General features: G+C 41.8%; 1 protein-coding gene across 2 annotated transcripts; it reads left to right on the forward strand.

Moving 5' to 3' along the window:
• The first annotated feature begins 19,523 nt into the window (after positions 1–19,523).
• On the forward strand, positions 19,524–23,621 carry LOC126106676 (uncharacterized). 2 transcript variants are annotated; one of them, XM_049913043.1, is made up of 3 exons: positions 19,524–19,569; positions 22,003–22,366; positions 22,451–23,621. In XM_049913043.1, exons 1-3 carry the CDS (start codon positions 19,552–19,554, stop codon positions 23,185–23,187), a joined length of 1,119 nt encoding a protein of 372 aa, XP_049769000.1. In that variant the 5' UTR covers positions 19,524–19,551; the 3' UTR covers positions 23,188–23,621. The 2 variants fall into 2 exon arrangements, with proteins under 2 accessions (XP_049769000.1, XP_049768999.1); XM_049913042.1 differs by having other exon boundaries at positions 22,003–23,621.
• Positions 23,622–23,890: the final 269 nt, after the last annotated feature.

Consider the following 23,890-nt stretch of genomic DNA (forward strand, 5'->3'; position numbering starts at 1 on the left):
TTACGGGAAATGTTAGGGGCGAAAAGAATTTCGAACCAGTTAATATGGAGCAGTTAATGAGTGCAGTATTAAATTTGGGATCACAAATAGGAACAATTAAAACAGAGATAGGAACAATTAAAACTGATATGGGAACAATGGGATCACAATTACGATCTGAATTAAAAACAGATATAGGAACAATTAAAACAGAGATGGGAACAATGGAAACATGGTTAGACTCACTGGGATCACAGTTAGGATCTGAATTAAAAACAGTGGGATCACAGTTACGATCTGAATTAAAAACAGATATAGGAACAATTAAAACGGAGATGGAAACAATGGAAACACGGTTAGACTCACGAATAGGGACATGTTTCAAAAACATGAAAGATGAATTAAAGAAAGAAATCAGAGAAGAAGTACAACCGATTTTGAATGCTCACAATAATAGATTATTTGCAGTAGAGATTAGACAAAGGGAACAGGATAGAGAACAGGAAGTAAGAGATCGCGTGATAGTACAGAAATTTTCAGAGTTAACTTTACAACGTGCAAAAGATAAGGAAGAAATTTTTGAGAGAATCGAGGAATCCGTACCAAATGACAGATTAAATAACCTAACACAACAGTATGAACAGTTAACTACTAAATGTGTTAATACTGAAACCCGAGTCGTGACACTTACGGAAGACGTAAATAAACAGAAAGAACAAATAGGTGATTTATCGGAAAGAGTTGAGGAGATTTCAGACAAATTGACAAATCTTAGTTTAAATGGGGACAGAGATTCAGATGATACAGCACCATTGCCATTTGCAGAAACCGAAGAGTACCAGAACATAAATAAGCATGTTGAAAATCAGGGAAAATTTAATGAACGCGTTAAAAGGGAAGTTGAGGCATTACGAAAGCAAGTCAAACAAATCGAAGGCGAAATTGTAGGAAAAGACAGCAAAAGAAATTTGGAATCACAGATAGCAGAGGGATTTGAAGAAGATAATTTGTTTCATTTACGGGATGCAACAAGAGAGCGCCAGGCGCGCGAACTTGACAATAATCGACATCCGGACTGGGACAGACGCGGTAGGTCTTTGTCGCCACGAGACGAAAACTTTGACTATAAACACTTTTTGACTGTTCGGAAATTTAAGATCTTCCGCAATTCTAAGAATGACATACATCCATGTTCATGGTTAGATCAATTTATGTACGCACTCCCACCGAATTGGCCACTAAGTCACAAACTGGAATTTATGTGTGGATATTTAGAAAACGAACCGGCGACGCGGATGCGCGCACTCACTAGAGATTGTAATAATCTGAATGATTTTTATCATGCATTTCTATCGGCATATTGGTCCGAAAACACGCAAGACAGAGTCAAACACAGTCTTATCATGCAGCGTAATTTCAAACAGTCTGAGTTCCGCACGCCGGCAGAATACTTTGAAGACTTGATTCGAAAGAATCAGTTCCTTTCCAACCCTTACAGCCCGACTGAATTAATTCGCATTTGTTTAACGAAGCTGCCACAATCCATAAGACAAATTGCTTTAGCCGGAAGATGTAAAGACGACATTGAGACTTTTAAGACTGTTACAAGAACTTGAGTATGACAACGACGACGGGACTTCTTGTAACTTTTTCAGTAACAGTAATTACAATAGATTTTCAGAGAAAAGGGATAGTGATCGGAACGGGCGTTATGTGGGTAATTTTGAGAATGACAGACGTAACAGACAGGACAATAGATACCGGCCTTATGACAATAACAGACGTTCTAACAGAAATTAGACAGACAACTATAATAACGGTAATTCCTACCGGAATGATCAATCATACGGAAACAGTAATCGGTATCATCAAGACAGAAATTATTCATACAGTAATAGAAATTCTTACCACAGAAATAACCAGGGTAGTAGATACAACAATAATTTCAGAAGTGACAGTCGAAATTACACAAGAAGTGGTTATGCAGACAGACAGGAAAACAGAAATTTTAATAAAAGACACAACCAAGAATTTGTATCTAACAGACAGGAGGGACCTAATTGGCATCCTCCACGTGACAGAACTTCAGAGAAACAAGTGCAAATCGTAGAAATTGATCCGCGAAATGACGCGAATAATCAAAGACGTGACGCAAACAATCGACAATGACTTGTAGCTTCGGCTTCTGGCGGCAATATAGACGGTTCAGAAAGTAATGACACTACGACTTTACACTACGTACGCCTGGAAGACATGAGAGACATTTTGTTAGACGAAAAGGAAAATAATGTAGACGCATTTTTACATTCTGTTATTGAAGTATGTGTGGGTAAGAATAAGTTCACTGCAGTTTTAGATTCTGGGAGCCCATTGAACGTCATTAGTGAATCAGTTTTTCGTATATGTGAAAGAACTATTGCCTGTCCTGTGTTACCTATTTCTAAAACTACAATTCGAGGAGCGATTTCTGGAAAAAGTGTGGAAGTTAAACAACAGACCAACCTAAATTTCATTTGTCAAGGATACGAATTTTCTGCTAATTTTATTATTGTTCCATTACTCAGTACACAAATTATATTAGGTATGGAGTTTCTTAACACACATAAGGCAATTTTGAACTTTAAAGAAGGAAGTGTGAATTTGACTGTTGCCGGAATGCCGAAAAGTTTGAAATTTTTCGAGTGTTTAACAAAATCTGAATCAGACACAAAATGTTTAAGGTTTCTTACTTCTGATGTTTTCGCAGAGTATTATGACGACAATGTGTTCATTCATACAACGACAATAGATACAGAGACGGGATGGATGATATAATTAATAGCGAAGAATTAATTAATGAAAAGGTTAAGAAAGCTGAAGTGCCAGATGACGTTGCAAGAGAAGAACTGCACCAAATTTTGACTTCACATGCTACAGTATTTAGTCATCACACAGGAACTATACAAGGCTTACAATATTTATTTAAAGTAAAAGAACACACACCATTTCGGGGGAAAACGTACGCTTTTCCTTTGGCTTACAGAGACAAGTTTAAGAGTGAACTTCAATACATGTTAGATCAAGGCATTATTGAGCCAGCAGTCAGTCCTTATACCAGCCCATTACACGTCGTTCTTAAAAAGGATGGGTCGATTCGTTTGGTTCTGGATTCGAGGCAGATAAATAATATCATCATTCCTGAAACTGACCGCCCACAAAATTTAGACGAACTTCTTCAACATTTCCATGGAATTAAAGTTTTATCCACGATTGATATGCGCGCAAGTTTTTGGCAAATAGAACTCCACCCTGATTGTAGAAAATACACTGCCTTTTTAGCCTTGGTAACTGTTATCAGTTTCGGAAATTACCGTTTGGACTTACTGTATCTTCTGCAGCATTCATTCGTAGTTTAAACGAAATTTTACCTGTTTATCTTCGTGACAATATTACTTCATATGTTGACGATATTCTTATTGCTAAACGTTCTTGGAGTGAGCATAACAAAATTTTGGATTCATTATTACGTATTTTTGCAAGAGTTGGCATTACAGTGAACTTGAAAAAATCTGAATTTGGTCGTTCTCAGGTGAAATTTCTTGGTCATATTATTTCTACAGAAGGTATTCTTCCTGATCCAGAGAAACTAGACGCTATTCGTAATTATGCTGTTCCTACTACAAAACGTGATGTTCGTAGTTTCCTTGGTGTCTGTAATTTTCTTAGACGCTTTGTTAGATTGGACGATTTGGCCACACCTCGTTTATGTGAACTGTCTGGAAAGAATTCTAATTGGTGTTGGGATGAGGAAGCTCAATCAGAATTTGAACAACTTCGTGAGGCTTTAGTTGCTGCTCCACTTCTTTCACACCCGGATTTATCTAAAGATTTTTGTTTGGCGACGGACTCATCATACAAAGGCCTAGGTGCACATTTATTTCAAGAGATAGAAGAAAACGGCGTTGTAGTACAGAAAACTATTGCATTTGGAAGTCGTGTTCTCTCTAAATCAGAAAAGAATTATTCGATTACGGAACTTGAAGCTTTGGCTGTTGTTTGGGCTTTCACAAAATTTCGCATATTTTTGTATGGCAGACATACTAAGGTTTACACCGATCACCGAGATCTGGAATTTCTTATGTCAACAAAATTAACTCAGAAGATTGTCACGATGGGCGCTGTATCTACAGGAATTTGACTTTAGTATTGTTTACATGCAGGGTTCTTCAAATATTATTGCTGATGCTGTATCACGTGCACCTATGGGTTTGAAACAAAGTGCTGAAGAGGACTGCAAAGAAAACAATTATTGTTTGATGTATATTCAAGGTGTTGCGTTCGAAAATTTTATTTCGTCTTCGCTCCAGGACATTGCTAAGGAGCAAAATAAGGATCCAATCTGGAAGGACATTAAGGAGAAGTGGAGGAGAAAGGAAAGCGTAGCGATTAGACAGTATTATTTAGTTCGCAATGATATTCTTTTTAAACGAAAATCGGTCGACAACTCTGTTTGGTTAGTTTGTATTCCTGATGAGTGGGTTAATAAATTGATTTGGTACACACATTTCAGTTATGCACACTTTGGTCCTAGAAAATGCTTTCATAAATTATGAGAAAATTGCTACTTCAGTAACATGGAAAAACGTATTCGATCTGTTCTTGCCAAATGCAAATTACGTCAAAAGGCTAAGCCGCCAACTATTTCTCACAGAGCACCGTTGTTTCCTATCATTCCAGCGAAATTAAAGGAGATGGCTGCAGTCGATTTGTTCGGTCCAGTGGTTTGTTCTACTAATGGTTTTGCGTACATTTTGGTAGCAGTGGAATTAACATCAAAATATGTGTGTTTTACACCTTGATGTAAAGCAACAGCTCGTTCAGTATCTAACGCTTTCATCAAACATTTTCTTAAAGAAGTGGGTCAAGTTGATAAAGTTATATCAGATAATGGATCACAGTTTCGTTCTAAAATTTGGCTTCGTACTCTATGGCGTCGTATGATTAAACCAATTTTCATTTCACTTTTTCACCCTCAATCTAACGCTTCAGAGAGATGGATGAAGGAAATCAACAAATTGTGTCGACTTTATTGTCATCAGAATCACAGAACATGGGATCAGTATCTTCATATTTTTCAAAACATTCTGAATGAACTCCCTAATGATTCAACTTCTTTACCAACTATATTGATATTAAAAAATAAAGGACCGACAAATCGCATTTCTGAAATCGTTCCATTTCCGCCTTCATGGAAGAGAGAAATCAGCTAAACGTCCTGGTCGTTTAAAAACTTTGTCAGTTGGTCAAAAGGTGTTAAGTACGTCTCACCATTTGTCTCACAAAGGAAAGGGCTTGTGTCGCAAATTTTTTCTGCTTTATAACGGTCCATATAGAGTTAGCAAAATTATTCATGATAACACTGTCGAAGTAGAAACTCTTAAATCTCGGCGCTCTAAGGGAATACATCATGTATCGAATGTTAAAATTTTTGTGGAATGACATACTTTCGAGAAACCAACAGTTATAGGTAAACATGCAGAGAATACAAGGATACCGCCCTGTGTTTTGGCGGCGGCACACACTCAAAGCAACAGTCAAGTCTGCGCGGCGCACAAAGCAGTAGTTGACCGTAAACAATCACTTCCTACGTCACGCGCCTACAGCTGATCGAGCGCTCAGTGCGAATGCACTGACAGCCTTAAAGAAATACACAGTTTAATTTCTCTGATTAAATTCAGTATAAGCTATAGTGACTTGATAAATTATGTTATTAACGTTCAGTATTTTTTCAGGATACGGTTGTATAAAATATTTAAGAACTTCAGGTAAGTTCTGTGTGTGTCCGACGTTAAGAGGACTTGCTATCGAGAAATTTTCAGGAAGAATGTAATTTCGAAGGAGAATCTAATAAACTAAAAAGGTAACTATTAATTGAGTTTGTTTTTCAGGTAACATATTTCCCCTTAGGTGCGTACTTTAGACGCAATTTGCTGCTCGCGATTACGTGATTTATACTTTGTGTTAACTGATTTTGACAGTGATTGATTAATGAAAAGGGTTGTTAATTATGTATATTATGCATCGCTTGGCTGCTCTGCTTTTTCACTGATGTCACATTTTTTTATTATGTGTCTACTGTGCTTATTATTTAAATTATAATTGTCCCCTGATTAGTTGTGCTGATATGGTTATGTATGTAAGTTATACTTTGTGATTTATATGCTTGCGCGTTCATGTTTACTTATTAAGATTACATATGAACATTTATTTGCTTATGCTGATATGATACTAATGACCTGTTTATTATGTAAGATATATATTTGCTGCTTTGCGTATGGATTGCATATTTACACATTTCTGCTTGTTGTCATAAATATACTCTTTAATTTGGTGTATAGAAATGCTGATATACTGTGTACGAACATAGAGTTTGGGTCACACTATGGTATTAATTATAGATTGTTCGCTTGGCAGAGCCTCGTTGTAGGGATTGTGCTTGACATTCTGTTCTCCACTGGTATATTTACTCGCTATTGCATGTTTTGCTTACGCTCAGTGCCTTATATTTTTAAGATAAGAAAATGAACTACTATAATTCGACGAACGACATTGGTACAAGAAACTTAATGGAAGTCACATGAGCTGGAGATTTTATGGAAGCTGTATAAATTTATGTTACTAGGAAGAAAGCTAACGACATGACATACCAACACTAGGTTTAGACCATTGACAGTTATTACACTGCATTCTTCGTGAGCAATTGAAATAGTAAGTGACACTTGACACAAGAAATACTCCACGTTTGCTTCTGTTTTGCCATTATTCTTGAACTGGTGTACACACTGTGAAATATTATTCATTCAAAGTCTTATGTGATCTTTCATACTACGTACTCGCACCTACTTACTGAAAGTTATTCAAACTGAAGGCTGTTAGAGGTCATGTATGCATTTCTTTTATTTTATGATGGACCAGGTAACCAAAATGTATTTTATAATTCATAATGAGTAGAAGATTTGGCTCAGGTGGACTACACAAAGGTTGTGTGTGGACATTGTGTCTTCGGATTGCATGGGAGGATAAATTGATTATTGGAGTTTTGGTGGACAAGAGGTAAGGTAAATGGTATTGATGATAAGGTTTATATGTATCGACGTAAGAGGTATTATTGAAGTATTAAGATTATGTGATGCTGATGATTATTGGAGTTTTGGTGGATAAGAGGTAAAGTAAGTGAGGAGCATATTTTTTTGTTGGTTTATATGGAACAAGGAGGATGAAGATGGCAGACTAGAACAGTCAAGTGGAAGGAAGATTGTCTATACACACACTTTGTTAAATTACTAAGCAGTATATACTTTTTTTTTTTTTTGAAGAGAGGAAGCATTTGCATATCTTCGGACACTGACAGTTGTTCAGCAACCGTACATTTTGATCTGGCTTGGCAAACATTGCTCTTGACATAATGACTATGACGTTGACTAACTATTATTGACTGATATACATTGCTGCCACTACTACTTGATACACAAGTTGAACATAAAATTTTGACAGAATTGCATTTACACAGTTAACACTATTCACCTACACAGTAGCACTTAATGTGGATGAAAGATGAGTGAGTGTGTTTTCCTTTCATAATCCTGGAAAATTGGTACCGACCTATCTCCTAAATATTATTTGACTTGTTTGTTGTGGCTTGCACTGACACCCATAAATATTATAGGTTTACTGTTATTTGTGTATGTGTAATTTTTAATATGACAATTATCTGATATCATTTGTGTGTTTATTATGATTTGTATGTTTAGTGTAAGAGCATTGAGAATAATTTTGTAAAAGCAATTGTGTGTGCATTCAAACTGTTGTTCTTACCTGCACTTGTTCAACATAATGGGTGCCACTTGGAAATGTTTAATTTCTGCTGATGAACTGTGTGATTAATGATAGTGAATATTATGGACTGTTACTTGCACTTTTTCTACATGATTGGTGCCACTAGGACATGTTTAATTTCTGCTGATAAACTCTGATGAACAGTGTGATTAGTGATAGTGAATATTATGGACTGCTGTCTGCACCTGCTCAACATTGCTGGGTGCCACTGATGGACTGCTTCTACTGAGATAATGTCACTTGTTGGTGTCTGCACCTGTTCAACATTGCTGGGTGCCACTGATGGACTGCTTCTACTGTAAAGATGTCACCTGTTGGTGTCTGCACCTGCTCAACATTACTGGGTGCCACTGATGGAACTTCTTCTATTGAAAAGATGTCACTTGTTGGTGTCTGCACCTGTTCAACATTGCTGGGTGCCACTGATGGAACTGCTTCTACTGAAATGGTGTCACTTGTTGCTGTAGCACCTGTTCAACATTGCTGGGTGCAACTGATCGAACTGATTCTACTGAAATGATGTCACTTGTTGGTGTCTGCACCTGCTCAACATTGCTGGGTGCCACTGACGGAACTGCTTCTGCTTAAATAATGTTACTTGTTGCTGTCTGCACCTGCTCAACATTGCTGGGTGCCACTGATGGACTGCTTCTGCTGAATTGATATCACTTGTTGGTGTCTGCATCTGTTCAACATTCCTGGGTGCCACTGTTGAAGCTGTATAAATACTGCTGATGAAATGTTATGAGACTGCTATTTGCACCTGTTGATCATTGCTGGGTGCTACTGTTGGAACTGTCAACTACTCTGAGGAGTCCTACTTGTTTATTGAACTATTGAAAAGTTGATGTTTTGTGTGTTTACTGTTTATAAAATGTTATGAGATTCGTACCTGCACCTGTTCGTCATTTCTGGTGCCATTGATTGAATAATACTTATGTAAACTATTATGTAAAATCACATGTATGCAAGCATTTGTATTCCTTACTGTATTTTATGTATTAGGTTATTGATGGGTCAGTGCAAAGCCAAATTTATTTAGTTATGTAATATTTACATATTAATATTACTTTTTAAATTTTTGTCTGTATTTTTTGGACGAATTTGGTGGTATTTTCACCACCAATGCTGGCAAAAATACCATCAAATTCTAGCCCGTGGAGGAGGGGCACATGAAAGGTGGCTACACTGAGCCACAGCGCCAGAGATCGCGCCAGAGGGTATTATTCAGCCACCTCCACTGGCAGTGCTTGTTGAGAAGTTCCCATGGAAAGTGTTTGTTCAGATGTTGTCATATTGTTTTGATGGGCTAGACACCAGATGTTGTTGGATTAGGGATGCTGTAATGTGCTTTTTGTCAATATATATGAAGGTAAAAAAAGTCCTTTTTTTATTATTTCAATGTCTTAAACAATAATGCCTCTTGGTCACAAGTTCAGTCAACAAAGCATCTGGCTCGTGTTCTTGTATTAGACTGTATTTCTGGTTTCTATGTGCAATTATAGTATTTCAGTTTTATTTAATTAATTCAGTGTAAATGGTATTTAAAATATCTTGTCTTATTGAGGAAGAACCGTGCCAGATGAGTACCTTGAATCATACTTCAACACACAGAACAGCTACACTTGTGTTCTGTTGTTTCGTAAGTTTTATAGTTGCTGGGGACTTAATTAATTAATTGTGTTAACGTAAGTTTTGTTTCATTCTTTGTTGTTATTCTATGCAGTCAGCGACAAAAATTAAAAATATTTTCATAATATTTATTTAATTAAGCCCCCATGCAATATCCTTTCACCTTGTATTTTAATTCCACTCCTGAACCTTTCTTTTATTTCCATCATTGCTTCCTCGATGTACAGATTGAAGAGTAGGGGCGAAAGGCTACAGCCTTGTCTTACAGCCTTCTTAATACGAGCATTTCGTTCTTGATCGTCCACTCTTATTATTCCCTCTTGGTTGTTGTACATAATGTATATGACCCGTCTCTCCCTATAGCTTACCCCTACTTTTTTCAGAATCTCGAACAGCTTGCACCATTTTATATTGTCGAACGTTTTTTCCCGGTCGACAAATCCTATGAAAGTGTCTTGATTTTTCTTTAGCCTTGCTTCCATTATTAGCCGTAACGTCAGAATTGCCTCTCTCGTCCCTTTACTTTTCCTAAAGCCAAACTGATCGTCACCTAGCGCATTCTCAATTTTCTTTTCCATTCTTGTGTATATTATTCCTGTAATCAGCTTCGATGCATGAGCTGTTAAGCTGATTGTGCGATTATTCTCGCACTTGTCAGCTCTTGCCGTCTTCGGAATTGTGTGGATGATGCTTTTCCGAAAGTCAGATGGTATATCGCCAGACTTATATTCTACACACCAACGTGAATAGTCGTTTTGTTGCCACTGCCCCAATGATTTTAGAAATTCTGATGGAATGTTATCGATCCCTTCTGCCTTATTTGACCGTAAGTCCTCCAAAGTTCTTTTAAATTCCGATTCTAATACTGGATCCCCTATCTCTTCTAAATCGATTCCTGTTTCTTCTTCTATTGCATCAGACAAATCTTCACCCTCATAGAGGCTTTCAGTGTATTCTTTCCACCTATCTGCTCTCTCCTCTGCAGTCACTGATGGCTGTAGAGGCAGCAACGTGTAATGGGGCAGTACATTTCCGGAGGTGTCATCTACACTCTATAGGGCTGCAGGGGATTTCTATCGACTCGCTGAGTCCATGCCATTTCGAGCCGTTGCAAAAGGAGGTCCGACACGATGTTAGGAAGTGTCCCACGACCTGTCACCTTATTGTAAATAACGTGGCTAACTCAGCTGTAAAAATTTAAAATTTTTATCTTCATTGGTTCAAAAATCTTCATATGTGTGTGAAATCTTATGGGACTTAACTGCTAAGGTCATCAGTCCCTAAGCTTACACACTACTTATCCTAAATTATCCTAAGGACAAACACACACACCCATGCCCGAGGGAGGACTCGAACCTCCGCTGGGACCAGCCGCACAGTCCGTGATTGCAGCGCCGAAGACCGCTCGGCAAATCCCGCTGTAACATCCACGAGATAAATTTTAGATACAGTGCAACGAGAGGAAATTATGCCTCTAACAGTTGTAAACATTATCTTTCCGACATATGGAAAAAAAAAATGAAATAAATGTTAATTATTTATATAATATTTTGTGATGTAATTGGACATATCGATGTGTATCATTCAAAGACAATGATAATTGTAAATTCCTTTTATGATTTGCGTATGTCTTATTTTGTTTTTACCTTTTGTTGGTTGGCTTTTGCAGGTTGGGAACGCAAGACGCATATCAAACTGAGGTCTGTTAAGAAATTGTAATTATTTGTTAATTATTACTTGAGAATAGATTTCATTATTATCATAAATATGAGTGAATAATTACTTGTAACTTTAATTCCTCTCTCAATAAGAAGTATCTTTGTTAATTATTTCTTCCCGCTGCAAGGAGTGCAGCCATTGATGATAGCGATTTATATTGCGTTTTTATCTGTGTTTTCCTTGGGAAAAAAATCAAAGATTTGCTTGATGAAAATTAGTCTAAATAGTGCACAATATGAAAGTAAAGTTTAATAAGCATTTCAAATACTTATCCTATTAAACAGAAAATTCACTCTAACAATAGAAAGTCTCTATCAATTGTTTGCCGCCATCTTAACTATTACCTCAGCGGCAAATTCAAATTACGCATCTCTGCAGGCATAAATGCCGAAGGTAATAAAACTGTGTAAGAACTCATTTTAATGAAAATAATTCGAATCAGATTGGTTCATTAAAAACAGTACTCATAGCACGATCAGTATAACAAACTTTTCTTGCTGATGTATGGAGCCGAAATTAATTACGCCCGAGGTAACATACGTCAGTGTTGTGCGCGGCTGATATTTGGTGGTTTTAATCATCATTTTGCTGAAGATAACTGCTTCCATCATGAACAATAGTTGTATAGAATCTGTTCTGTGAACTGTGATTTAGTGACACTTACACAGCTTGCAGACAACACTTTAACACAACGTTAACTTGGATTTCTTTAGCAACTTGACCAAATCTTTAGCCGGGAAAAAAATTATTTAGTAATTACTCAATGTAATGAAATCAGATTATCATTTTCGTTTACTAATTAGATAAATACCAAACCACTGAATAACACAGCGAACGCCACACCGCGCCGCTATCTTCATTGGTTCCGGAGATAAGGCACATTAATTTGGATAATTTAAGATTGACTGCATAGGCCGTGCAAAATCCCCTTGAAGTCAGCTGCAAAACAAAGTAACATAATAGAAACGTATTAAAGTTCCAGCGGCGTTACAGAAATCTATGCTTAGGAGTCTATTGGTCTAAAATTTCCTGTATAATACTCAATTAGAAAACAAAAACGTGAAGACTGCAATAATAAAATGTAACATCTGCAGCCGTCATTCCGATGTTATTTACTATATAGCTAACAGTTTCGGTGTCATTACGCCATCTTCAGGCCTCATCTGATCCCGAGGGAGTGAACTTGATGTAGTGAGTGCAGTGGTTCCAAATCTTTCTGTTACACTACTACCCCTACGTAGCCCTCCCCCCCCCCTCACCCCTACTACAGCACTGCCTATCTATGACAGAATGAATTTTTTTTTGGAAAGATTTGTTTTTAAAATAATAAAAGACAAACGATATTTACTTTGTGTGTGTGTGTGTGTGTGTGTGTGTGTGTATGTGTATGTGTATGTGTGTGTGTGTGTGTTTGTGTGATATGAGTTTGTGTGCTATAATGAATGTTGAAACGATTCCTGGCGAAGGGAAGCTAACTATCCACAGTGAGTGTAGACACTTGTTGCTATACATGTTTTCTCTGCACTACTGCTCTACCTAGCGGCATATGCTTCACCCACACCACGCATCCCCAGTTCAAACTCACGTAGTTAAAATTTGTGCACTATAGTTAACTGTATGTAAAACACTTCGCTGCTGGACTCTTTACTTCTGAAAATGCAGACACTGCAAGATATAAGTCTGCTAACGTATTGTGTCTGACCATTCTGAAACACCAATGATGATGACAATTCTGTGTACAGCACCGTAGTGTTGTGCTGCCAGTTAATTCATATACGTGTTTCAAAGCGAGTAATGAAGCAATTTCTGGTCTATTGCAGGAACTATCTACAACTTGCAAAAGATATTTTCATGAGATATTTGTGACGTGTGTCTTACTTCTTACCTTCATAGATGTACAGTTGAAAAAACAAAGTACGTTTGCAGTCAGTAGTCTATGTGGGGTACCTGTGACCTCCACCGCGTGGTGTCAAGCGTTAATGCTAAAAATTGAGGAAAAAGTGATTACTGATAACTTATACACTGTAGCGCCGAGGACACTTGTATAGAAATGCATATTCAAATACGGAGATACGTAAACAGGCAGATTACGGCGCTGCGGTTAGCAACGCCTATACAGGGTCAGTCACCTAACATTACCGCTGGACATATTTCGTAAACCACCTCAAATACTGACGAATCGATTCCACAGACCGAACGTGAGGAGAGGGGCTAGTGTAAATGGTTAATACAAAGCATACAAAAATGCACGGAAGTATGTTTTTTAACACAAACCTACGTTTTTTTAAATGGAACCCCGTTAGTTTTGTTAGCACATCTGAACATATAAACAAATACGTAAACAGTGCCGTTTGTTGCATTGTAAAATGTTAATTACATCCGGAGATATTGTAACCTAAAGTTGACGCTTGAGTACCACTCCTCCGCTGTTCGATCGTGTGTATCGGAGAGCACCGAATTACGTAGGGATCCAAAGGGAACGGTGATGGTCCTTAGCTACAGAAGAGACTGGAACAGCACATTAGGTCCACATGCTAACACCTTTTTATTGGTCTTTTTCACTGACGCACATGTACATTACCATGAGGGGTGAGATAAAAGTACACACGTGGTTTCCGTTTTCAATTACGGAGTGGAATAGAGTGTGTCCCGACATGTCAGGCCAATAGATGTTCAATGTGGTGGCCATGATTTGCTGCACACAATTGCAATCTCTGGCGTAATGAATGTCGTACAAGGCGCAGTACATCTGGTGTAATGTCGCCGCAGGCTGTCACAATACGTTGTTTCATATCCTCTGGGGTTGTAGGCACATCACGGTACACATTCTCCTTTAACGTACCCCACAGAAAGAAGTCCAGAGGCGTAAGATCAAGAGAACGGGCTGGCCAATTTATGCGTCCTACACGTCCTATGAAACGCCCGTCGAACATCCTGTCAAGGGTCAGCCTAGTGTTAATTGCGGAATGTGCAGGTGCACCATCATGCTGATACCACATACGTCGACGCGTTTCCAGTGGGACATTTTCGAGCAACGTTGGCAGATCATTCTGTAGAAACGCGATGTATGTTGCAGCTGTTTGGCCCCCTGCAATGAAGTGAGGACCAATGAGGTGGTCGCCAATGATTCCGCACCATACATTTACAGTCCACGGTCGCTGTCGCTCTACCTGTCTGAGCCAGCGAGGATTGTCCACGGACCAGTAATGCATGTTCCGTAGATTCACTGCCCCGTGGTTTGTGAAACCCGCTTCATCGGTAAACAGGTAGAACTGCAACGCATTCTCTGTTAGTGCCCATTGACAGAATTTCACTCGATGATTAAAGTCATCACCATGTAATTGCTGATGTAGCGACACATGAAACGGGTGAAGGCGGTGACGATGCAGTATGCGCATGACACTACTTTGACTCAGTCCACCGGCTCTCGCAGTGTCCCGTGTACTCATGTGTGGGTTCATGGCAACAGCAGATAACACACCAACTGCACCCGCTTCTCCTGTGACGGGCCTGTTACGGACCCGTTTGCGTGCTACGACCATACCTGTTGCATTCAGTTGGCGGTAGGTGTTTTGCAATGTGCGGCACGTTGGATGCTCTCTGTCCGGGTACCGTTCTGCATACACCCTGCAGGCTTCAGCTGCATTTCGTCGACACTCGCCATAGATGAGTATCATCTCCGCCTTTTCAGAGTTCGAATACACCATGGTCACACTTCCTACAACCCTACACTACCACAGACGTCTGGCAACACGGTGTAGTACAGTTGGTCTGCGTGCGGAGTCGAGTGCAGAATAACAATAGCAGCAAGCGCTACATGCGGACACTGCGACAGCTAGACCAAACCACAACAGCGCACTACAGCCACACTCGTAAACCCGGTCGTCATCGTAAACATGTCCCTGCAGATGCTGCTCGCCGACCGTGGCTCGTGTTTGTTACAACAAGCAACTGAACGTCGGAGGTTTCAAGCGTCAACTTTAGGTTACAATATCTCCGGATGTAATTAACATTTTACAATGCAACAAACGGCACTGATTACGTATTTGTTTATATGTTCAGATGTGCTAACAAAACTAACGTGGTTCCATTGAAAAAAACGTAGGTTTGTGTAGAAAAAATACTTCCGTGCATTTTTGTATGGTTTGTATTAAACAATTACACTAGCCCCTCTCCTCACGTTCGGTCTGTGGAATCGGTTCGTAAGTATTTGATGTGGTTTACGAAACATATCCAGCGGTAACGTTAGGTGACTCACCCTGTATAAGACAACAAGTGTCTGGCGCAGTTGTTAGATCGGTTACTGCTGCTACAATGACAGGTCATCAAGAGTTAAGTGAGTTTGAATCTCGTGTTATAGTAGGCGCACGAGCGATGGGACGCAGCTTCTCCAAGGTAGGGATGAAGTGTGGATTTTCCCGTACGATCATTTTACGGGGTGAATATCAGGAACCCGTTAAGACATCAAATCCCCGACATCGCTGCGGCCGGAAGAATATCCTACGAGAATGGGACCAACGATTACTGAAGAGAACTTTCAATGTGACAGAAGTGCATCCCTTACGCAAATTGCTGCAGATTTCAATGCTGGTCCATGAACAAGTGTGAGAGTGCGAACCGTTCAACGGAACGTCATGGATATGGGATTTCGAAGCCGAAGACCCACTCGTGAAGCCTTGTTGACTGCACAACACAAAGCTTGTCCGCCCACGGTAGCTGAGTGATCGGGAAGATGCGATTTTTCGCCGCCACTCTAGCTGAGCATGTTCGGTCAGGGGGTTTAGCTACCCTCTGTAAAAAAAAAAAAGAAAAAAAAACTGTGAGAACGGATCAACGAACAACCTGAACTGATGTCATCGGACGTCCGCCACGAACAAATTCAACGAACAAGATAGAACAAAATGAGATTAAAAAATATAAAAAAGTGGTTAGCGCGATAGAATGTCAATCGTAAGGGCCCGGGTTCGATTCCCAACTGGGTCGGAGATTTTCTCCGCTCAGGGACTGGGTGTTGTGTTGTCCTAATCATCATTATTTCAACCCATCGATGCGCAAGTCGCTGAAGTGGCGTCAAATTGAAAGATTTGCACCCGACGAATGGTCTACCAGACGGGAGGCCCTAGTCACATGACATTTTCATTTTAACACAAAGCTTGACGCCTCGCCTGGGCCCGTCAACACCGACGTTGGACTGTTTATGACTGGAAACATGTTGCCTGGTCGGACCAGTCTCGTTCAAATTGTATCGAGCGGATGGACGTGTACGGGTATGGAGACAAATCTCATAAATCCATGGACCCTGCATGTCAGCAGGAGACTGTTCAAGCTGGTGGGGACTCCGTAATGGTGTGGGGCGGGTGCAGTTGGAGTGATATGGGACCCCTGATACGTCTAGATACGACTCTGGCAGGTGACACGTACTTAAGCATCCTGCCTCATCACGTGTATCCATTCATGTCCACTGCATTCCGATGGACTTGGGCAATTCCAGCAGGACAATTTGACACCCCACATGTCCATAATTGCTGCAGAGTGACTCCGGGAACACTCTTCTGAGTTTAAACACTTCCGCTGGCCACCAAACTCCCCAGACATGAACATTATAGAGAATATCTGGGATGCTTTTCGAACGTGCCATTCAGATCCCCACCCCGTCGTACTTATACGGATTTATGAACAGCTCCGCAGGCTTCGTGGTGTCACATTGTACTGTATGTTAACTGGGGACCTAGAAACGCAGTGGCTCCGTCACCGCCGCAGCCACAGTGGTCCACAACCCCCCTCCGTCGCCCCACACCGAACCCAGGGTTATTGTGCGGTTCGGGCCCCCGGTGGACCCCCCAGGGAACGTCTCACACCAGACGAGTGTAACCCCTATGTTTGCGTGGTATAATAATGGTGGTGCACGCGTTCGTGGAGTAATTGTTTGCGCAGCAATCAGCGACACAGTGTAACTGAGGTGGAATAAGGGGAACCAGCCCGCATTCGCCTAGACAGATGGAAAACCGCCTAAAAACCATCCACACACTGGCCGGTTCACGGGACCTCGACATAAATGCGCCGGGCGGATTCGTGCCGGGGACCAGGCGCCTCTTTCCCGCCCTGGAAGCCGTGCGTTAGACCGCACGGCCAACCGGGCGGGCACTTCAGACATTAGTCGAGTGCATGGCACGTCGTGTTGCGGCTTCTGCGTGCTCGCAGGTGTACCAGTGTCTTTGGCTCTTCACTGTATAATCTGTATTAAAGCCTTCAGAAAATTGTGATAGTAGTATTGATGCTCAAAATGGTTCAAATGGCTCTGAGCACTATGGGACTTAACATATTTGGTCATCAGTCCCCTAGACTTAGAACTACCTAGACGTAATTAACCTAAGGACATCACACACATCCATGCCCGAGGCAGGATTCGAACCTGCGACCGTAGCGGTCGCGCGGTTCCAGACTGAAGCGCCTAGAACCGCTCGGCCAATGGGGCCGGCAGTACTGATGCGTCAAGGCGGGTGGGACGTCAAACGGGCCGATTTGGAGCAGGAGAGGCACCACAGGACATTTTAATTTCCAGTGTCTATACTTTTACAAATAAAGTCATAAAACTTTGTCAGCATCACCAGGAAGGATTCAGGATTCACACTCATTTCAGTGGAAGTTCGAAAATATAATAAAAAAATATTTTTTACATGTGAAATTTCAGTTTTTCACTTACTTATGGCTGCATTTGTTGCTATAGGTACACTTTTCTTCATAAGTTAGAGAGATTCTTCGATGAATTTTGCACAGCATTCATGCCATACTTACAGCTGTATGAAAACCTAGAATTTATTTAATTTATGGAAAAACGAATGTGCTGTTATATTTTAAATTTCGTGTTTAGAAAAAACACAATTTTATAGTTAATTACCTCAATTTTTACCACATTTTTAATAGATGTGGAAAATTCTAGAGTTTGATACACCTGTAAGTATGGTTTGTATGCTGTGCAAAATTCATCGAAGAATCTCTCTTACTTATGAAGGAAAGTGTAGCTATAGCAACAAATGCTGCCATTAGTAAGTGAAAAAAATGATGAAATTTCACAAAATCAAATGGTTCAAATGGCTCTGAGCGCTATGGGACTTAACTTCTGAGGTCATCAGTCCCCTAGAACTTAGAACTACTTAAACCTAACTAACCTAAGGACATCACACACATCCATGCCCGAGGCAGGATTCGAACCTGCGACCGTAGCGGTCACGCGGTTCCAGACTGTAGCGCCTAAAACCGCTCGGCCACCACGGCCGGCGAAATATCACATGTAAAGATAATTATTTCGTTATGTTTTCGAACTTCCACTGCTATGAGTGTGTATTCTGAATCCTTCCTGGTCATGCTGACAGAGTTTTATGAATTTATTTGTAAAAGTATAGACAATGGAAATTAAAATGTCCTGTGGTGCCTCTCGTGTTCTAAGTCGGCCCGTTTGACGTCCTACCCGCCTTAAAAGTAAATTACTTTCATGACTGAAGCACAATGACGCCCTCTTGGTTTTGTTACCCCTTAAAAAAATCTCATTTTGCCTCTCAGGAGGTAATTGCCCGAGGGTAAGAACCACTGATATACTGAAACACCAATTTGAGAGTTATGTAATAAATATCGGAAGGACGGCTGCAGGTGTTCCATTTTGTTACATAAATGAACGACCGAACTCTCTCAAAGCTTCAGTCTGGATGGACGTGCAAAAACGTGACTACTGAAGCTCGAGCGGTCTCCATACGTGCAGAATCATCTTCCGCTGCGATGAAAGGCGAACGGCCCGTGTCGCAATGGAAAGCGGAAGCTGGGCCGGCGCAGCTGGTCGACTGGTCAGCCGGCGACAAGTCGGCGGAGGTTCCACTTCGCCGGCCGAAAGGTCACCCACCACGCCTCGTCCCGGCGGCAAGTGTCCGCGCGTCGCGACCGCTGCGGCCGAGCGAGCGAGAAAGCTCGCCGGCATCGTCTGGAGGGCCCTGCCCAGTGCGCGCTCCGGTCTGCTCCAGTGAAAGTAGTTCGCCGCCTCCTTTAGTGGCCGCTGCAGCTCACCGGGAGGTAAAGGGGGGAAAAAAAATGCAGTCCACGCGTGTGTGCGACCTCTTCCCCCGCCAGCGTCCGCCGGTTTCCGATTCCCCACCCCGCGAGAAGCGCGCCGCACCTCGCTGACGGGTCACCGCGCGGGTGGGGGATGGTTTTGGCCGGCAAACTCCTCCCTTTCTCCGCGACCATCCGCTGCCCGCGCCCAGTCCCGTGGGTACGCGTGTGTGTATATAAACTGGCGGCGCTCCGGTGGAGGCATCAGTTGAGATCCTCTCGCAGCATCCACAGCATCTAAGCAGGATGAGGATAACTGCGCTGGTAAGTTCTAGCAGCACCACAGGGCTCAGTTCTTGGGCCCATTCCGCAGTTTCGCAAACTACATTCAAATGGAGAAAATTAGAATACTTTTCTGGTCAATATCACGTCTTTGATCTGTAAGGTCTTCTGCATCCTCATCTAGGAAAAATCTATTTCTTAACTTTGTAGTGTCTCACTGATATACAGCTTCAGAACACTGGATGAGCGGAACAGCTCTGGTAGTTTCTTGCACTACCACAGGGTTCAATTCAGGGACCAAATCAGACGGCTTCCACAGTTTTACAAACCAGTTTCAAAAGTATAAAATAAGACTTCATCTGGCAAATCTTCTCTAAATGGTCTACAGAATCCATAATAGTTCTCATCCGTCAGGCAGTTCTTATATTTTTTTTAAATTTTTGTAGTGCATCATCTGGTACACTCGTGCAGAAAGGAGCCTGTTGAAGAACACAGGACAGATACTGTAGTTCATTCCTGTGGTGTGACTGAGATCATTAGTCTGCAGAATATGCTATGTTCTGTCAAATTCAAATTTATAGCGGCATAAATAATATATAAAATCGGGGGAAGATGACTACTCTGGAGTATTGCTTTAGCACTACTCGGTACTGACTTTCGATCGTTCATTCTGTACACTTCTTTGGACTGAACAGCACTGAAGCAGAACTGATTAATTTCTCTAGTACCTCAGGGACCAGTTCAGGAACCAAATTTTCAAACATGCGTCTTTGGAGATCTGTTACAAAATCGATTACATCAAAAGAGAGTTCGTAAGGTAGCCGTGTACATCATATATTCTCATCATTTTTCTGAACTTTAGTCTTTTCTACACTCGCTACATTCAAGAGGGCGCATTTTCTTTTTACATTCGGTAATCGGTTGCGACGCTTGTCTGAAAAAGCAACTAAGATTACAGTGTGTCTTAAATTCAATTATTATAACTCCTCTTGTAAATTTCTCTATCGCTGCAGCATTGAAACTTGAGGAAGATTAAAATGTGCGAATTATTTTGAGAAGGCAAGTTTGTTACATCTGTGCCATCTTTCGCTACTAAGTAGTCAGTCTTTTATGTTTTCCCAATACCCCACATTTCTTCCTCAGTCTTCCATAGTTGCTTGAACTTTCATACTCTAATCCCACTTTGCTCACTAGTTTCTTGCTGCATTAATATTTTTCAGCATCAGTCATTAGGTATTCTTTTAAAGTGTCTAAACCAACTAAACCACAACATACCAATTATTTTTTGATATCACCTCAAGTTCTCATTCTGTCTCTCATTTATTCATTTACTGTTCAAACCCTTCTTCTTATTACAAATTCGCACTTCCACTATTCCATTTCACCGCTGATTATTTTCTTTACCTGATTTTGTCACATTCCTTATATTTTTCAACTATTGTTCTGCATAATAGTCTCTTCGTATTGATTACTCCACAGGATGCCCCTTATTTCCTTTATGAATTGGACAAATATCTTGAAATGTCATTTGTAAAATCACTATTTTCTAAAAATTTATTTATTCATTACAGCCTCTTCCTTGATAACAACAGTGATCTGTTACAGAACAAATTCCATTTATGTAAATTATGAAGACGATTAATGTTTAGAGAGCTGATTACCTACACTATTCTCATGAAGTTCCTCCATGGCATTTCTGTCCACTCAGTCGGAAAAAAGTACTTGTTTTAGTCTACAGTCGCATTTTTAATATTTTTGTTTACAGCATTCCTACCGATTTTGACACACAAAAGCGTCGTCACGAGATTTGCTGGCACACAGTCAGCATTCTTGCATCCCTAAAAATTCCTAAGCCAAACTGAACATAAAGGGAATTTTGAGCTCCGCAAGATAGAGGAATGTTTGCCCTTACGGCACTTGTACATTGTAATTACATGTTTGTATGGTCCCAAAATATTTCATTGATTTTCTGATGCATTTAGGCCACTCATCATACAGAGGAGGAAATGAAACAGGCTGATGTGAAGTATATTGTCAATACATGTCGTGACATGATAGTTTATTTGTGATTTGTACAGACCACAGTGTGGAATATCTTTTAACAAACTATGGCTCTGAGCTCAAATGGCTCTGAGGACTATTGGACTTAACGGATGAGGTCATCAGTTCCTTAGAACTTAGAACTACTTTAACCTAATGAACCTAAGGACATCACACACATCCATGCCCGAGGCAGGATTCGAACCTGCGACCGTAGCGGTCGCGCGGTGCCAGACTGAAGCGCTTAGAACCGCTTGGCCACTGAGACCGGCGACTATGTGACATCCTTTTAACATCAGCAATGGTTTAAATGCCAATAAAATTTTTTCACACAGACAAACATATTATTAAAATTCGAATGTGCAACTATGACACCTGCACCTGAGTCTGCGTTCTTGCAGTGTATTTTTAAAGGAGTGTTTGTCTGTTCGACAGGTATGCCTCGCGGCTGTGCTTCTGGCATCAGCCACAGCTGAGGATGCTGCAGGAAAGGGGGCAGAGGCCACCAAGAAGGACAAGCGTGGCATTCTCTACGGAGGGTACGGCCTGGGGGGTGGTCTAGGAGGCGCTAGCCTCGGGAGCTACGGAGGAAGCCTCGGAGGCAGTTACGGTGGCAGCTACGGAGGCGGCTACGGCGGCGGCTACGGCGGCGGCTACGGAGGCGGCTACGGAGGCGGCTACGGAGGCGGCTACGGCGGCGGCTACGGATATGGTGGAGGCTACGGATACGGTGGAGGCATCGGCCTGGGCTCCGGCGGAATTGGTCTGGGCAGTGGCTTAGGCGGTGGCCTCGGAGGAGGTCTCGGCGGTGGTCTCGGCGGTGGTCTCGGAGGTGGTCTCGGAGGTGGTTTCGGAGGAGGTGCCGGCATCGGCCTCGGCGGAGGCGTCGGGGCTGTAGCCATCGCTCCGACCAGGACCGTCGTCCAGACGGTGACCGTCCCGGAACCTCAGCCCGTCCCCGTCCCGGTGGAGCGCCCCGTCCCGGTTCCTCAGCCCGTCCCCGTCCCCGTCAGTCGCCCCGTGCCTGTCCCGGCGCCTTACCCAGTCCGTGTGCCCCACCCTGTGCCTGTTCCAGTCCCAAGACCTGTTCCAGTTCCAGTGAGTCGCCCTGTCCCCGTGCCCGTTTCCCGTCCAGTCCCAGTTCCAGTCCCACAGCCGTACCCCGTGCGAGTTCCCCACCCTGTCCCGGTGGCCGTTCCCCAGCCTTACCCCGTAACTGTGCCTGAACCCCGCCCCGTAGCTGTGCCCGTTCCAGTCTCCAGCGGAATCTCCTCCGTCGGCATCGGCGGCGGAATCGGTGCCGGTGGCATCGGTGGAGGAGCCGCACTCATCAGCTCCGGTATTGGCTCCGGCATCGGTTCGGGCATCTCTGGAGGCATCATCTCGTCCGGATCACTCGGCGGTGGATACGGTGGCTCCTATGGATACGGTGGTGGATACGGTGGTGGATACGGAGGTGGTTACGGAGGTGGTTACGGAGGTGGCTATGGGTCTGGAGCCATCATCTCCTCCGGCATCATCAGTGGAAGCCTCTACTCTGGGAGCCTCTCGGGCAGCTACGGTGGTGGATACGGTGGTGGATACGGTGGTGGCTACAGAGGCCACTCGAAGATCTGGTAAAATCTTCACCACCCACCTCGCACCGTGCCATTGATCGACAGTTCTGCACCGCCTCCATCTGCGCTATTGCCTCATACACGGAGTTGTCACATCGTCGCCGCATTTTCGTAGATGGCCACAACTAGTCCCACTCCAGAAGCGAAGACAGCACCTTCCAAACAGATCTGCAGCTGTGGTTCGGCGGAATGGGCTTCAGATCTCAGTTGACAGATGGAAGCAGCTTTCCCCCCCACACAGTATGGCCGCTTGTCTTACCAGCTTCATTTTCACTCTTGTGGCAAGAAAATATTGGGTTCATTTTCCTTCTCTTCCTATAATTGAACATCTCATGCATTTCTTCAAAGTCATACATCTGCACTTCATCTGCACTTCATACTGCCTGCACATTTCTCTTCATGGATATTTTGTACTGTACTGTTTTTGTACCTCTTCTGCGTGTGATATACTTTGTAATTATTTTTAATACCTGAAATACAGGATTTTTAAGAAAATATACCTAGTGACTTAATTTGGAACACCATACCCTATCCTGTGCAACGTTTTATGATATGCCTTTGACAATTTGTTGATCTAGGTTGGAGGAAAACATAAAACGGCGGCTGTTCAACAAAACTGTTGTTCTAAAATTCTATATGTTTTTAATTTTAATTTGTAGTTTTTATTTTCGTGATATCATGAGTGCAATATCACACAACTAATAATT

The sequence above is a fragment of the Schistocerca cancellata genome, chromosome 10 (assembly GCF_023864275.1).
Source record: "Schistocerca cancellata isolate TAMUIC-IGC-003103 chromosome 10, iqSchCanc2.1, whole genome shotgun sequence".
NCBI classification, from domain to species: Eukaryota; Metazoa; Arthropoda; class Insecta; order Orthoptera; family Acrididae; genus Schistocerca; species Schistocerca cancellata.